The 14623-nt window shown below is 44.5% G+C and overlaps 1 protein-coding gene across 1 annotated transcript in view; it reads right to left on the bottom strand.

Annotated features, from left to right (window-relative positions):
- The window catches only part of TFAP2E (transcription factor AP-2 epsilon), a 44536-nt gene that overhangs the window by 13431 nt on the left and 16482 nt on the right, over positions 1–14623 (bottom strand). The window contains exon 4 of the mRNA XM_069067918.1: positions 917–1148. Within this exon, the coding sequence (XP_068924019.1) occupies positions 917–1148 (232 nt within the window). The remainder of the gene's footprint in view (positions 1–916; positions 1149–14623) is intronic.

Here is a 14623-nt window from a genome sequence, read left to right as displayed (position 1 = left end):
ATTTCCCCCCTGGATTCCAGAGCTTTTTTACCCACAGGTCATTTGATTCAGAATTGTTGGGGACCTCAGAGGTCATCTAGTATGCCCCTCTCATTTTACTGATGAGAAGCAGAGACCCAAAGAGAGAAGCTGACACCCAGTCACCTAGTAGTGAATGGCAAAGTCGGGATTCGAACACAGGTCTTCTGACTTCAAATCTGTGGTTTTTGGTGCTGCACCATGCTATCTCCCCCTGCTTTTCTTCATTGGCTGCCTCAGCCGAGTCTTTCCCTTCTCTGAGTCCCCCCAACATAATCAGCCACCAGCCTAGACTTGTGTGGGAGCTCCCCAGATAGCAGAGGCTGGGCCAGCTGGGGCCTGTCTGCAGAGCAGCTCACAGCCCCCACCCACCAATCCTATTACTGAAGAAAGATTGGTCCAAAGAGGAATTTCCTCCTCTTAGGGGGACCAGCTAAGGGTGAGTGAAGCAACACCAGAGTCAGGATATCTGAGTTTGAATCCTTATTCTACCATTTACTTGGCTTCATGACCATTAACAAGTCTCAACCATTCAGAATCTCTGCTTCTGCATCTATAAAATGGGTATCATCATTCTTGCACTATCTCCCTCACAGTGTTGTTGTGAGGAAAGTGCTTGCAGTATGATAGGTATGTACTTAGCTAGGATTCTAAACACCAAAGGAGGGAAAAGGAAAGGGAAGAGGAGGGGAGAAGTATTTATTATCTGCTATGTGCCAGGAACTGTGCTGAGCTCTTTACAAATATTATTTCATTGGATCCTAACAACAGTAAGAGAGAAAAGGGGTCCAGTTCAGAGTCAGCTCATGTCTTTTGCCTGAATCCAGTCCATCGATCTTCCCTGATGAACAACACAACCCAGGCCAGTCTAATCTTTCACAAGATTATTTTCTTTTACCTGCGCAAGACGCCCCCAAGGAGGGAGGCATTGAGACACTCAGGGGGTGAAAGCCTTCTCTGCACTTCTCCCACGGTGACCTTGTACTTCGAGGTGGAGCTGAGCAGGGAGAGGCGGCCAGGTACAGAGCAGAAGACCTCATTGGGGTTAGTGACCACACCACTGACCAGGTTGTCCTTATTCAAGGACAGGGCAGAGATGGCACTGCCATTGGCTTTGGAGGGAATGGGCACTGTGGGAAGAAGACAGAATATTTTGAAAATGTGTTCTGGGCCTGAAAAACCATTATCCAAATTTGTACCCTCTCCCCTTTCCTATCCCCTCCAACTCACTCACTCACACTGTTTCCTGCTTAGAATGTCCTTCCTCCCTCCCTTCTGGTTGAATCCCTACCTGTCTCTGAAAGGCCAGCCTAAGTATCTCCACCGGGATTGTCTTCCTTGATCTCTCTAGTTAATTCTACCTTTGCCTTGACAGGGCACTTTGGGTGTTTGGGATGTTTGGTTTTTTCAGATCACACATTTAGAGCCTGCAAAGACATCTAATCCAGATGCCTTCATTTTATATATGAGAAGACTGTAGCACAGAAAAGTTAGGGGATTTCTCCAGGGTTGAATAGTCAATAAATGACTGTCAGGATTTGAACTCAGATCCTCTGGATCCAAGTTATTTGATAACTCTGGAAGAGAGAACGAGACCAATGACTTTGTGCAACTCTGCTCACTTAAATCCAACTCACAAGCAAGTCAAGACATCACCTAGTGATGCCACTGACCCTCTTTGAAAATGAAGGATGGAGTGGCGGCCAGGTGGCTCAGTGAGTAAGAGCACCAGCTCCAGTGTTGGGACGACCTGGAGATCGAATCCCAGGCTCAGACACTCAGCACCACACCCAGAAATAACTGGCCGTGTAACCTTGAGCAAGTTACTTAATCCCGATTGCTTAAAAAAAAAAAAAAAGAAAATGAAGGATGGACAGCAACATTTCCAGGACACCATCCTGCCCCCGGCGCTAATTCGATTACTATATATTGTTGTCTCCATGAGGAGAGGAATGAAGTCTAAACCATCTCTTCTCTCCCCAACACAAGGGCTCTGTACACAGTAGGCACTTAAGAAACAGACGATCCTAACTTCAAACAGCTTTTCTCCATCTCTTCAGAACCCAAAGGACTCCCAGACCCTTCCCTTCCCACCTGCCCCCACCCCAGCCCATAACTGCTTGAATCCCCTTGGGGTGGGGATCGAAGGTTTGCCCTGTGTTCATATTTAAGGGTGGATGGTGGGATTCCACTCTAAGCCCTCAGCATCCTTCCCAAGACCAAGAGACCTAGCCTCATTTTCTGTTCACCAATTCCAGTCTAGAGAAAGGGACACATTCCCTGAGACACTGAGGTGTCTCAGTGGATGCTGGAGCTGGAATCAGGAAGATCTGAGTTCAAATGGAGCTTCAGATGTTGACTAGCTGTATGACCTGGGCAACCTCTGTTTGCCTCAGTTTCCTCAACTGTAGAATGTTAATGATAACGGCACCTAATTTGTCAAGTGCTTAGCACAGTCCCCAGAACACTATAGGCACCATATAAATGCTTCTTTCTTTCCCACTGGCCTCCAACTCCCTCTCTTTCTTGTCAGTTTTAGCTCGCTATCCCTAGAATCTTAGAGAGAATCTGAGCCCTAGGCTGATCGCACGGCCAACCTCCCTAGTAGGAGTGTGAGATAAACCCCACTGGATACTCACTCCCACCCCCACCCCCTTTTCATCTGGGCGGTTCCTGCTCATCACAGCCAGGGAGGTGAGAAATTGGGAGAGGAGCAAGGAAGGGCTGTCCACAGGGGTCTCCATTTTTTTTTCTTAACACTGGCTTGCAGAACCACCTCCTTCTGCCAGAACTTAAGCTTTCCCAGAACCTTAGCCACTGCCAAATTCTCTGTCCTTTGGATTGGAACAAGCAAGACTCACATTATCAGGCCCGAGTGAAAGGGGGCTCCCAAAACTCCAGGAGCCTGTGATTCTCTACCTCACAGAGTAAATGATTATTTTGCTAAAGAGGGAAAGTTGCTTGTTTTCCTTCCTCCTCTTCCTTCCCTGAAAAAAGTAGTAACTCAGGTTCCCTCCCAGGGTCTGGGATTGGTATGGGGGAGGGGAGTAGATGCAGGAAAGCCTGGGAAGGGGAAGGGGAAAGGGAAGGGTGGGTGAGTGACAGAGGGATAATGAATAGGTGCTTTGAGATCCCAGAGATGAAAGTGGCAGGAGAGGACTAGGGCCTGGTCACCTGCAGATGAAGAGTTCCTCAAACCACCCCCTAAATGCTGAGGTCCCAGTTATTCAGGCCAAGAAACGCACCCTGGTCAAAATAATGGAGAAGGGGAGGGGCACATGTCCTTTCGCACAGGTAATGAAGACATCACTCTCCCCTGATCTTTGTGTCCCTCTGCTCTTTCCCTTAGTCACACAGGATCAGGAGAAAACCCCAGGAAACTGGGTTTCCTGGGTCTCCTCTGCAGAACTCCCCACAGCCCCAGGGAAAAGAATGTTAATGAGCAGTTTAGCGCTTTGAGATCCCTGAGATGAAAGGGCCAAAGAGGGCGGGTGTCTGTGTGAGGTGGCACCCTATATTTTCCATAAATTAATCTAATCTCATCTTGCTTTGGGGGTGGGAAGCAAAGACTACCCAAACTCAGCCGTACCCCCTACTCTGTTTCGGGGGTGGGGGTGGGGAGGGCTTCAGCCCTGAGGCAGGGGATTTCCCCAGAAGAGGAGTTGGCCCCCAAGACCAAGCCAGTACCAGGATGCAGGTGAATATGGTATATTCAGTGTATGTCTTGCTCCCCAAGTCTAACCCCCACAACTGAATTTTGAGTCCAACACTATGCTTCTGTGCCCAGACCAAACTCTATTCCTGTGAGCTTATCCTCCAAGGTCTCCCAGAGGGAACAATGGATTCTCAGCCCCATGACTGTGACTGCCCCCTTCCCCTGTAAGCTCAGCCTGCTCCCAGGTTGGGGACGCTTCTCCATCTCAGTCTGTTTCTTCTAGGTCTCAGACTAAGGGTCTCCCTTTCTTTCTCTGAAACCATGGGGACCCTGAGACACAGGTGGGGGGGGGGACCCACCATGACATGGACACTGTGACTTAGGGCTATGTGTTCCTACAGACCCTGGGACACAGGGGAGCAGATACAGGGACCCATTGGCATTCAAGATCACTGTGGAAATACACCAAAGCATGTAGGCATGGACCTCAGGCTCATGGGCCAGGCACCCAGACACAGGAAAAAACTGCAGACATAAAAACCCCATAACACCAACATAGCAACACGGGCACACAGACTCAGGAGACAGACAGTCCAGGGGCTATGCAGAGAGAAGGTTGTGGGGAGGACCAAGAACCAAAGTCCACAGACCAATGAATTGAGGGACTTGAAACAAGAGGTGGCAGGGCCCTGGCCAAAGTTTTCACTAATCTGGATGATTCCCTAGTCTCAGGACAATCTTCTTTTTCTCATTATTTTTCAAAGTGGAAACCAGGCTCCAGGCCACAGAGATCAAAACACATCCCATCTTGGCTCCATATTGGGGGTAAGGAGGCAGGTAGGCCATGGCAATTGAGGAAAAGCAAGCCTTTCTTCCCAGATGGCTTGGGTTTCTTGTCTTCCATTTTAACCACTGACAAAGAAGCCACAATTATGTCCTGACCAGCTCAGAATCTTTAGAATCCCCAGGCCCCACTGCCTGGGCCCTGTCCCCTGCTAAGCTCCTGCTTCTGACCCTTCTTTCAGAAAATGAAGGTGGGGTAGGGATACGGGGGAGGAGTGTGAAATCTTGGATATAGGATTACCCACCAAGGTGCTCCCCATACTCATTCTGGTAGGAGGCACTGTCCCAATCTGTATATGCTCAAGTGTATCTGACTGATTAGGGGGCTCTATATGGTGGTGAGAGTTATGCCAGATTTGGGAGACTTCCTTTTTGCATGTCTTTATTTAAGAGCTGGTGTTACGCCTCCAAAATATTGTTTCTAGGGGAAAGCCAAGAGCACCTGTGAAAAGGTACAAGGCCCAGGCTTGTGAAACAGGGGGCAGGAGGCAGAGGGGTTTGTTCAGATCATTCAGGACCTCTTCTGTGTTTGTTGAATTGTCATCCCATGGAGGCAGATAGGCCTGTTCAGCTAGGAAGAACCAGGAGCTCAGGCTGAGAGGGAAGGAACACTAACAAAGGAGAACCCCTGGTGGGAGAGGAGGGGAAATATGGGAAAGAGAGTGCTTCCCATAGATGAAAAAATGTTCAGACACAACAGAAAAGACACAGTCACATGCATAAGTTCATAGAGGCAGACATGCTCCCACATACAGCAACAGACTTATTTATTATAGTATCTTAGGAGTACAGCTGGAAGAGACCTCAGAGGTCATCTAGGCTTACCTCCTCATTTAACAGATGAGGAAAGTAAGACCCAGAGAAGGAAAATGACTCAACACAGTAGTGTATAATTCAAGACAGGATTAGAACCCAGGTTCTCAAATTCCAAAGACAGTACTCTTTCATTAGGGATCACAGATCTAAAGTAAGAAGCAACATCAGAGACCCTCTTTTACAGAAGGGGAGGTTGAGGCTCGATGACATTAAGTGCCTTGCTCAAGGTCCCACAGGTAGTAAGCATAAGAGTAGAGTCTGTGAACAAAAGCTGCTGGAATAGCACCTCTACTTTCTCTTGTGCTCCCCTGGGAATTCTGAGGCAGATGATGCCTTCATTCTAGGCATACTTCAGGCCCAGAAAGGAAAGGAAGCTATTTTACCCAAACTAAGCCCATCCTAGACTTAGTTTCTCAATAAATAGTTGAAGGAAGGACTGTTAAGGGTTGGGGAAAGAAAGATGGAAGCCTCTTCCCAAACCTCTCAGTGCTGCTGTACTGGGTCATTTTTTTCCAGTTACGTCCTACTCTTTATGACCCCATTTGGGGTTTTCTTGGCAAAGACTCTAGAGTGGCTTGCCATTCCTTTCATCAGCTCATTTTACAGATGAGGAAGCTGAGGCAAACAGGATTAACTAATTTGATCAGGGTCACACAGCTAGTAAGTGTCTGAGACCAGAATTTAACTCAGGTCCTCCTTGATTCCAGGACCAATGCTCTATCCACTATACTACCTAGCTATACTCACTGCTTCCTAACTCCCACACTCTTCACTTCCCCTAGTTTCCCATGATCATTGCCCCAAACTCCTCTATACTGCTCGCCATCTCCCAGCTCAACTCCCCCATTCACTGTCCTCCAGCTCCCAATGTCCCCCACTGTCCAATAGCTGACTGGAAATTGTTACCCCCGTGGGCTAATCCCACTGTTCCCTAAATCCTCATTCATCTCTAATTCCTCCTCACTTTCCTCCAACTCCCCAATAGTTGTTCCCTGAATCTCCCCCCAAAGTCACCCCACTTCCTCCCTCTACTTCCACATTCCCCCACTGTCCCCATCTCCTCTTCACTGTTTCTTTGCTTCTGCTTGCTATTCCCCAATTCCCACTTCACCACCACTCAATTTCCCTCACTATTCCCATAACTCTTCCACCGTCCCTCAACTCCTCCCCATTATTGCCCCCCAATTCCCACCTATTGTCCTTAACTATGTTGTTGAGTGTAAGCATTGGAAGGGTTCTCAGAGACCAAACTAGTTCAACCAATTCCTAAGAATCCTCTCCCCAACACTCCCCAAGAATGGTCATCCAACCTCTTCTTGAAGACCTCTGGTCTAGTCATTGTAAAGAAGCATTTCTTTGCTTTGAGCCAAGCTAAATCTGTCTCTGCAGTTTCTACTCACTGCTCTTGAAATACCTGAAAACTGCTATTCTGCCCCCTTCCCTCTCTTGATTATTCTCTTCTCCAGATTAAAAGTGGCCAATTCCTTCACTTGATCCTCACACAGCATGTTCTCCAGCCCTCTCACCATCCTCTGCCCTCTTCTGGACATGTTCCATCTTGTCAAAGTACTCAGAAAGTGACCTAACCAGAGTGGAATATAGTGGTAATAATAAAAATAGACAACATTTATAGAGTACTTATTATGTGTCAGACACTGTGCTAAGTGCTTTACAATTATTATCTCATTTGATCCTCACAACCCTTGGATATAGGTGCTATTATTATCCCCATTTTACAGATGAGGACACTGAGGCAGACAGAGGTTAAGTGACTTGAGTGTTTGAAGTCACATTTGAATTCAGATCTTGCTGGCTCCAGGCCCTAAGCTCTATCTACCACACTGCTTCTATTCAACTTCCTCATTCTAGATATTGTTAAGCATTTCTTAATTCTGCCACACACTGAATCAGTTCATACAAATCTTCCAAGGTTTCATTAAAACCATCCCTTTCTTCATTTCTTGCAGCACCATGTATTCTATTACATTCACATACCATAATGTATTCAGCTGTGCCCTCCTTATGGGCACCTTCCTAGTTTCCAGATCTTTGCCACCACAAAGAATTGTTCTAATATTTTTATACCTTTAGATCCTTTAATTCTTTCCTCTCCAGGCTGCACTTCAGAATTTCTAGCATACCCCAGAGTTAGGTACCTTCCCTTCCACCACCATCCCTTTTCAGGCTCCCTTCGTGTGTTGTCTAAACCTTAGAGAATGTAAACTTTCTGAGGTCAGGGAATGTCTTTCTTTCTGCTCTATCTGTATTCATTTGGCACAGGACCTGGCCTACAGTAAACACTTAATAAGTATTTGTTGACTCTTAGATTTTTTTGACTGCCATGTGAAACAATTGATTCCATCCTTTTCACAAAAATGGTCATCTATCCAATCTTTCTTTCCCTTATATTTATTTTTTTAGTAAGCAAGCATTTATTTATTCCCATTAAATTCAATTTTATTTTCAGTTCTGGACTCTCTCCCTTCCCCAGCCCTCACCCACTGAGAAGGCAAGAAAAACAAAACCACACATCACAAATATATATAGTTATGCAAAATTAATTCCTGTATTAGATGTTGAAAGAAAGGAAAGAAGAAAGGAGGAAAAGAAAGGAGGGAGAAAGGAAGGAAAATATGCTTCAGTCTATACTCTGAATCCGTCAGCTCTCCAGCTAATGGAACAGAGAAGGTAGTAGAGGGAAAGGTGGGGAACAGTTAATCCCAGCAGAATAGTGGAAAGAGAACTGAATTAATCCTCTCTGTGCCTCAGTTTCCTTCTCTGCAAAGAGGAGAGCATCTTACACATACTATCTAGCACAAAAGGTTTTGTGGAAACCTTTAAGTACTATAATTTTAGCCCTAACTTTGCCATGTGACCCTGGGCAGGTCTTTTAATCTCCCTCTTCAATCTTCCTCCTCTTATGTAAAGTGGGGCATGGGGGGAAGGGTCACTCCAGCCCTTTTAGCCCCAGCAGTCTATGATCATCAGTGGTGATGGCAGGAACACCACTTGACCTAACTCCCCCCTCACCCCCTGCAATGTATGCTTCCACTACTGTGAGTTCTAGTGAGATCCAAGGACAAGCCAAATAAAATGTCTTCATTCCTCCATACCTTCACAGGGAAAAGAAAGATGTCTTTGGAGCTTGAGGGAGAGGAGTTGGAAAAGAGGTAACACAGCAGGGACCTAGGATCCTCACAGAGATACAGCAGACACACAACCATGGAAACCCATATCCACATCAATCATCACATACTGATCTCCAGTTCTATACTTCACAGGTGGCTCAATATAGAGGACAGAGCACAGAATTTGGAGTCAAAAGATTTGGAAAGTGTCCAGGGGAGGGCAACAACCTTGAGTCTAATGTCATCTGAAGATTCCGTGAAGGAGCTGGGGATATTTAGCTTGGAGAAGAAAAGACTCAAGAGGGCCATGACAGCTGGACCTGAGCAGGTGTTAGTAACCACTGTACTCTGCCCTGGTCAGACCACATCTAGGGCTTGGGTTTCAGTTCTGGTCACCATATTTTAGGAAGGACATTGGTAAGCCTGAGAGTACTAGGGAAGGGTGATCTGGATGGTGAGGGATTGAAAACATGTTGTATGAGGATCAGTGAAAGGAACTGGGGATATTTACTATGGAGAAGAGTCAAGTCAACAAGGCATTTATTAAGTGCCTACTGTCAACCAGGCACTATACTAAAAGCTCTGGGTATACAAAAAATAGATTTTAAAAAGAAGAAAAAAAAAACAATCCCTGCTCACAGTCTAATGTGAGAGACAACATGCAAACAACTATGTATGAACAAGATACAGATAGGATAAAATGGAGATAATAAAAAGAAAGAAGATACTGGGAAAGGCTTCTTTGTAGGAGGTGAGATTTGAGCTGAGACCTGAAGAAAGCCAGAGAAGTCAGAAGATGTAGATGAGGAGGAAGACTATTCCAGGCATGAGGGAAGGGGAAGGGGGAGGCAGAACAACCAGGGAAAAGTTGTTTTCCAGTATTTCAGTGGCTGTCCTGTGAAAAATGGATTAGACACATTCTCCTTAGCCTCAGAGGATAGAACTGGAAGCAATATATGTTGTACTGAAGTAAATTTTGGCTTGACATCAGGAACAAAACTTTCTAAGAGTTACGGCTATCTGAAAATGGAATGGGCTGCTTTCAGAGCAAGTGGAGCTCCCTCTGCCTAGTTATAGGATCATGGACTTAAGGCAGAGGTTCTTAACCTAGGTCCAGAGACCCTCAAAGAGTTCATGGATAGATTTCAGGAGGTCCATTAACTTTATTTCAATATAATTGGTTTCTTTTGTATTGCTATATATTTGATCAATTAAAAACATTCTGATGGCTTAGCTATTCGCAGCAAAACAATGATACAAGACAATTCTAAAGGACTTATGATGAAAAATCCTATCCACCTCCAGAGAAAGAACTGATGGAGTCTGAATATAGATTGTAGCCAACTCTTCTTTCCTTTATTCTTCTTTTTTCTTTTGGTCTGTGTTCTCTTTTGCAACACGGCTAATATGGAAATATGTTTTGCATGACTGCACATGTATAATCTATATCAAAGTGCTTGCCTTCTTGGGGTGGCCAGGTAGCACAGCGAGTAAGAGCACTGGCCCCAGTGTCAGGATGACCTGGGGATCGAATCCAGGCTCAGATACTTAGCACCACACCCAGAAATAACTGGCCATGTAACCTTGAGCAAGTTACTTAACCCCAATTGCTTTAAAAAAAAAAGTGATGAGGGTGGAGCCAAGATGGCGGAGTAGAAGCAGGACCTCCCTGCTGCTCCTGCTTCCACACTCCCCAATCCATGTGAAAAGGGGACTCTAAACAAATTTTGGAGCCGCAGAACCCACAAAATGACACAGAGAAGCTAACCTCCCACTGAGGACAGCCCTGCAGGCCAGCAGGAATTGGCCAGCACAGTGATCTGGGAGCCCAGCCCAGCCCCACTCCAAGGCTTTAGCCCCAGGGTGGGCCTGACCAGCTGCTGGCCAGAGGGACTCCAGATCAGCAGCAGCTGTGGCCATTTCCAGATTTATTAACACACAGATGCAAAGGACAAAGTTAGAGGTCAGTGCAGTCTGGATTTTGGGACCAGTAAGTGGGAGTGCGTGGCTTTTGCATCCGGGGAGAGAAGCCAATGAGGCACCAGCACAGCCAGCCAGCACCACGTGGCAGCTTCAGCTCCTGGCCTGAAGAGTGTAGAGGGACCAAGCACCAGTCTTAGGGGTAATCGCTCTTGCTTTAACCTGCTTGGATCTGGATTGCAGTCTAGGGTGGAGGTCCTGGGGTGTGTGTCCAGCTTGCCAGAGCGTGTGGAGACCTCAGAGAGGGTACCCATCTAATACCTCCAGCAACTGAGAAAACCCCGGCGTTTGGGATGAAAGCTCCCCTGTCTGGTGGCACAGTCCTACTGTGGAAAAAAGCCCAGGGGTCAAGTGACTGAGGGGTGACATAACCAGGCAAAGGAAACAAAGCAGACAGAAGATTCCAACATTAGACTCTTATTTTGGGGACAAAAAGGAGCAAAGCATGGAACAGGAGGAAGACAGTGAAGTCAGATCTCCTGCACCAAAAGCTTCAAAGGAAAATATGAGCTGGTTACAGGCAATAGAGGACCTTAAGAAGCAGATAAGAGAAGTGGAGGAAAAACTGGGAAGGGAAATAAGTACAATGCAAGAAAATTATGAAATGAGAGTTAACAGCCTGACTGAGGAAAATAACACTTTAGAAAAGAGACTGAATCAAATGGCAAAAGAGGCTCACAAAGGCAATGAGGAGAAGAATGCCCTAAAAAGTCAAATTTGCCAGATGGAAAAAGAATCTCAAAAGCTCAATGAGGAGAATCATGGCTTCAGAATTAGATTGGAGCAAATGGAAGCTAATGACTTTATGAGAAATCAAGATGCTGTTAAACAGATCCAAACAAACGAAAGAATAGAAGGCAATGTGAAATATCTCAGGGGAAAAACCACTGACCTGGAAAATAGATCCAGGAGCAATAATTTGAAAATCATTGGACTACCTGAAAGCCATGATCAAAGTTGGAACCTAGAAATCATCCTCCAGGAAGAAGTTCTCAAAGAAAACTGCCCTGATGTTTTAGAATCAGAGGGCAAAATAGAGGTTGAAAGAATCCACCAATCTCCTCCTGAAAAAGATCCCAAAAAGAAAACTCCTAGGAATATTATAGCCAGGTTCTGGAATTCCCAGATTAAGGAGAGAATATTACAAGCAGCCATGAAGAAACAATTTGAATATTATGGAAACGCAATCAGGATAACCCAGGATCTGGCAGCTTCTACACTGAGGGATCGAAGGGCTTGGAATATGATATTCTGGAGGGCAAAGGAGCTGGGATTAAAACCAAGAGTGACCTACCCAGCAAAACTGAGTATCATGTTTCAGGGGAAAATATGGTCATTCAGTGGAATAGAGGACTTTCAAGCATTCTTGCTGAAAAAACCAGAGTTGAACAGAAAATTTGACATTCAGATACAAGAAGCAAGAGAAGCATGAGAAGGTAAACAAGGAAAAGAAACCATAAGGAACTTATCAAAGTTGAACTATTAACATTCCTACATGGAAAAACAATAATTGTAACTTATCAAACTTTTCTCAGTAGTTGAAGGGAATAGAAATATATATATTTCTATATATGAGGGTATATGGGCATATGAATACATATGTGAATGTGTGTATATATATGTTTACAGGTATACATAGATAGAGGGCACAGCACCAATTTCACAGGAAGGGATACTTAAAAGGTGAAATTAAGAGGTAAGAGAGGAATATAATGAGAGGAAATGGGGAGAGACAGAATGGGGTAAACTATCTCATACAGAAGAGGCAAGGGGAAATGGTTACTTACAATGGAGGGGAAGAATAGGAAGGCACAAGGGAATGGGTCAACCTTATTCCCATTGAATTTGGCTTGAGGAGGGAATGAAATACACACTAAATAGGGTATCTCACCCTACAGGAGAGTAGGGGGGGAAGGGGATGAGAGGGGAGATGATGGAAGGGAGGGCAGGCTTGGGGGAAGTGAAGTTGGAAGCACCCACTTTTGAAAAGAGACAGGATCAAAGTAGGGAATAGAACAAGTGGGAGGTGGGATAGGAGGGAGGGAAATACAGTCAGTCTTTTACAATATATCTACTATGTTATTGTTTTGCATTAGCCACACATGTACATCCTATACTGAACTGCTTATCTTCCCACTACGGGTGGGTGACAAGGGAGGAAGGGAATGAATCTGGAATTCAAAGTTTTTAAATCAAATATTCAAATGTGTATGTATATATATATATATGTGTGTGTGTGTGTGTGTGTGTATGTACTATTATCAATACCATTTTACATGTAATTTGGAAATAAGATATACAGGCACTGGGGCATAGAGATCCACTGGAAAAGTCGAAAGGGGTATGGGAGAAAATATGGGAGAGAGCAGATTGGAGGAGGGGATATCCTGTGGGACTGCTATTTTGGGGCAGTGGGTAGGGGAAAAACGGGGAGAAAATTTGTAACTCAAAATCTGGCGGAAATGAATGATGTAAATCAGAAGTTAATAAAGCATTTAAAAAAAAGAAAAAAGTGCTTGCCTTCTCAAGAGTGGGGAGGGAAGGGAGAGAGAGAGGGAATTTGAAACTCAAAAAAACATTTTTAAATGAATGTTAAAAATTATTTTTACATGCAATTGAGAAAAAATAAAATTAAAACATTCTTTAGAAAACAAAACATTCTGAGAAAGGGTTTCCCCATAGGCTTCAGATTGCCAAAGGGGTCTATAAGACAAGAAAAAAAATATTAAGAACCCTGACTTAGAGTTTAAAGGGAATTTTAATTCATCGAATTCATCTCTCACCTCATTTTATAGTTTGGAAAACTGAGGTCTAGAGAACATAATTAACTCACTCAAGGTTGCATGTCTAGTTAATGACAAAGTCAGGATTTGAAGCCAGGACCTCTGAATACCTATTGAACTAAGGTTGGGTAGCCATTTGTCTGGGATTCTGTAGAAAGGATTCTTGTCCAGGTGCAAGTTTGACTAGCACAGTGTCTGGTACATAGTAGACACTTAAAAAATGCCTATTGATTGACTGGTCTAGATCATGGCTTCTTCACTTTTTTTATGTCATGGACCCCTTTGCCATCCTGATCAAGCCCATGGATTCCTCCTCATAATCAAGTTGTTTTTTAAAAGATTCATAATGGAAGGAAATGCTAAACTATACTTATAAGGTTTTTTCCCTCCATCCAAGTTCACAAATTCTCCAGAAATCTATCCATAGATCCCAGTTTCAGATCCCCTGGACTAGATTACCTCTCAGATCCTTCCAATCCAGGTTCAGATCCAACCACTGACAATAGCTGCATGACCACAAGCAAGTTACGGGGCAACTATCTAGGACTGATGGAGTTGCCCCATCAAGAGTCAAGGATCTTCCTCTAGTTGTATATGAATGAGAGACCCATGTGGTATAATTGGAAAGAGTCCTGGACTTGAGAGAGGACTTGAGTTTGAATTTCAGTTCTGTCTTCCAGTAGATCATTTCCACTCTCTGGGCCACAGTTTCCTCATTTGTAGAATCAATCATAGGATTCAGAGGTGGAAGTTATTCTAGAGGTCATTAAACAGCTTCATTTTATAGATGGGGACACAGAGACCCAGACAATGACCTTGTGCTCAAGGTCACAAGGCAGTACATAGTAGATCTGGGATTCAGACAGAGATCACAGATTTGTAAAATTTAGAGTTGGAAGGTACTTCAGTGGCCATCCAATCCAAATTGTACCCCAAAGGAATCCCCATTCTAATATATATTCCCAACAAGTAACTATCTAGTTTCTGCCTGAAGCCTTCTAATGAAGAAGCCACCATCTCCTAACTGAATACACTTTGAGTCAGGATATTTGACCACCTAGCACACCTCTCTCCATCCTTTCCATAAAAGGAGCATGAGGGACTTTTTCAAATGCTTTGCTGAACTCAAGGCAAACCGTAACTATGGTTCCCTTCATTTACTAATCTACTAATCTCAACTAGAAAGGAAATGAGGTTAGTTTGGCCAGACTTGTCCTTGATGAAGCTATGCTGACTCTCCCTTATTACTTTATTTTAAAGGTGTTCACTGACTATGTCTCTCACAATGAGTTCTAGGGTTGAAGAGAGGGTCCCTGGCCTATAGTATAAATATTTCAGTCTCTTTCTTTGCTTGAGGAGAAGAAGGAGGAAGAAGAAGAAGAAGAAGAAGAAGAAGAAGA

This window comes from Petaurus breviceps, unplaced genomic scaffold, assembly GCF_028583685.1.
Source record: "Petaurus breviceps papuanus isolate PSGF00001 unplaced genomic scaffold, PetGlider_PUasm1.0 90760, whole genome shotgun sequence".
In the NCBI taxonomy this organism is placed as follows: domain Eukaryota; kingdom Metazoa; phylum Chordata; class Mammalia; order Diprotodontia; family Petauridae; genus Petaurus; species Petaurus breviceps.
Note: the sequence above shows the minus strand (reverse complement) of the source record. Positions and strands in the feature narration are given on the sequence as shown.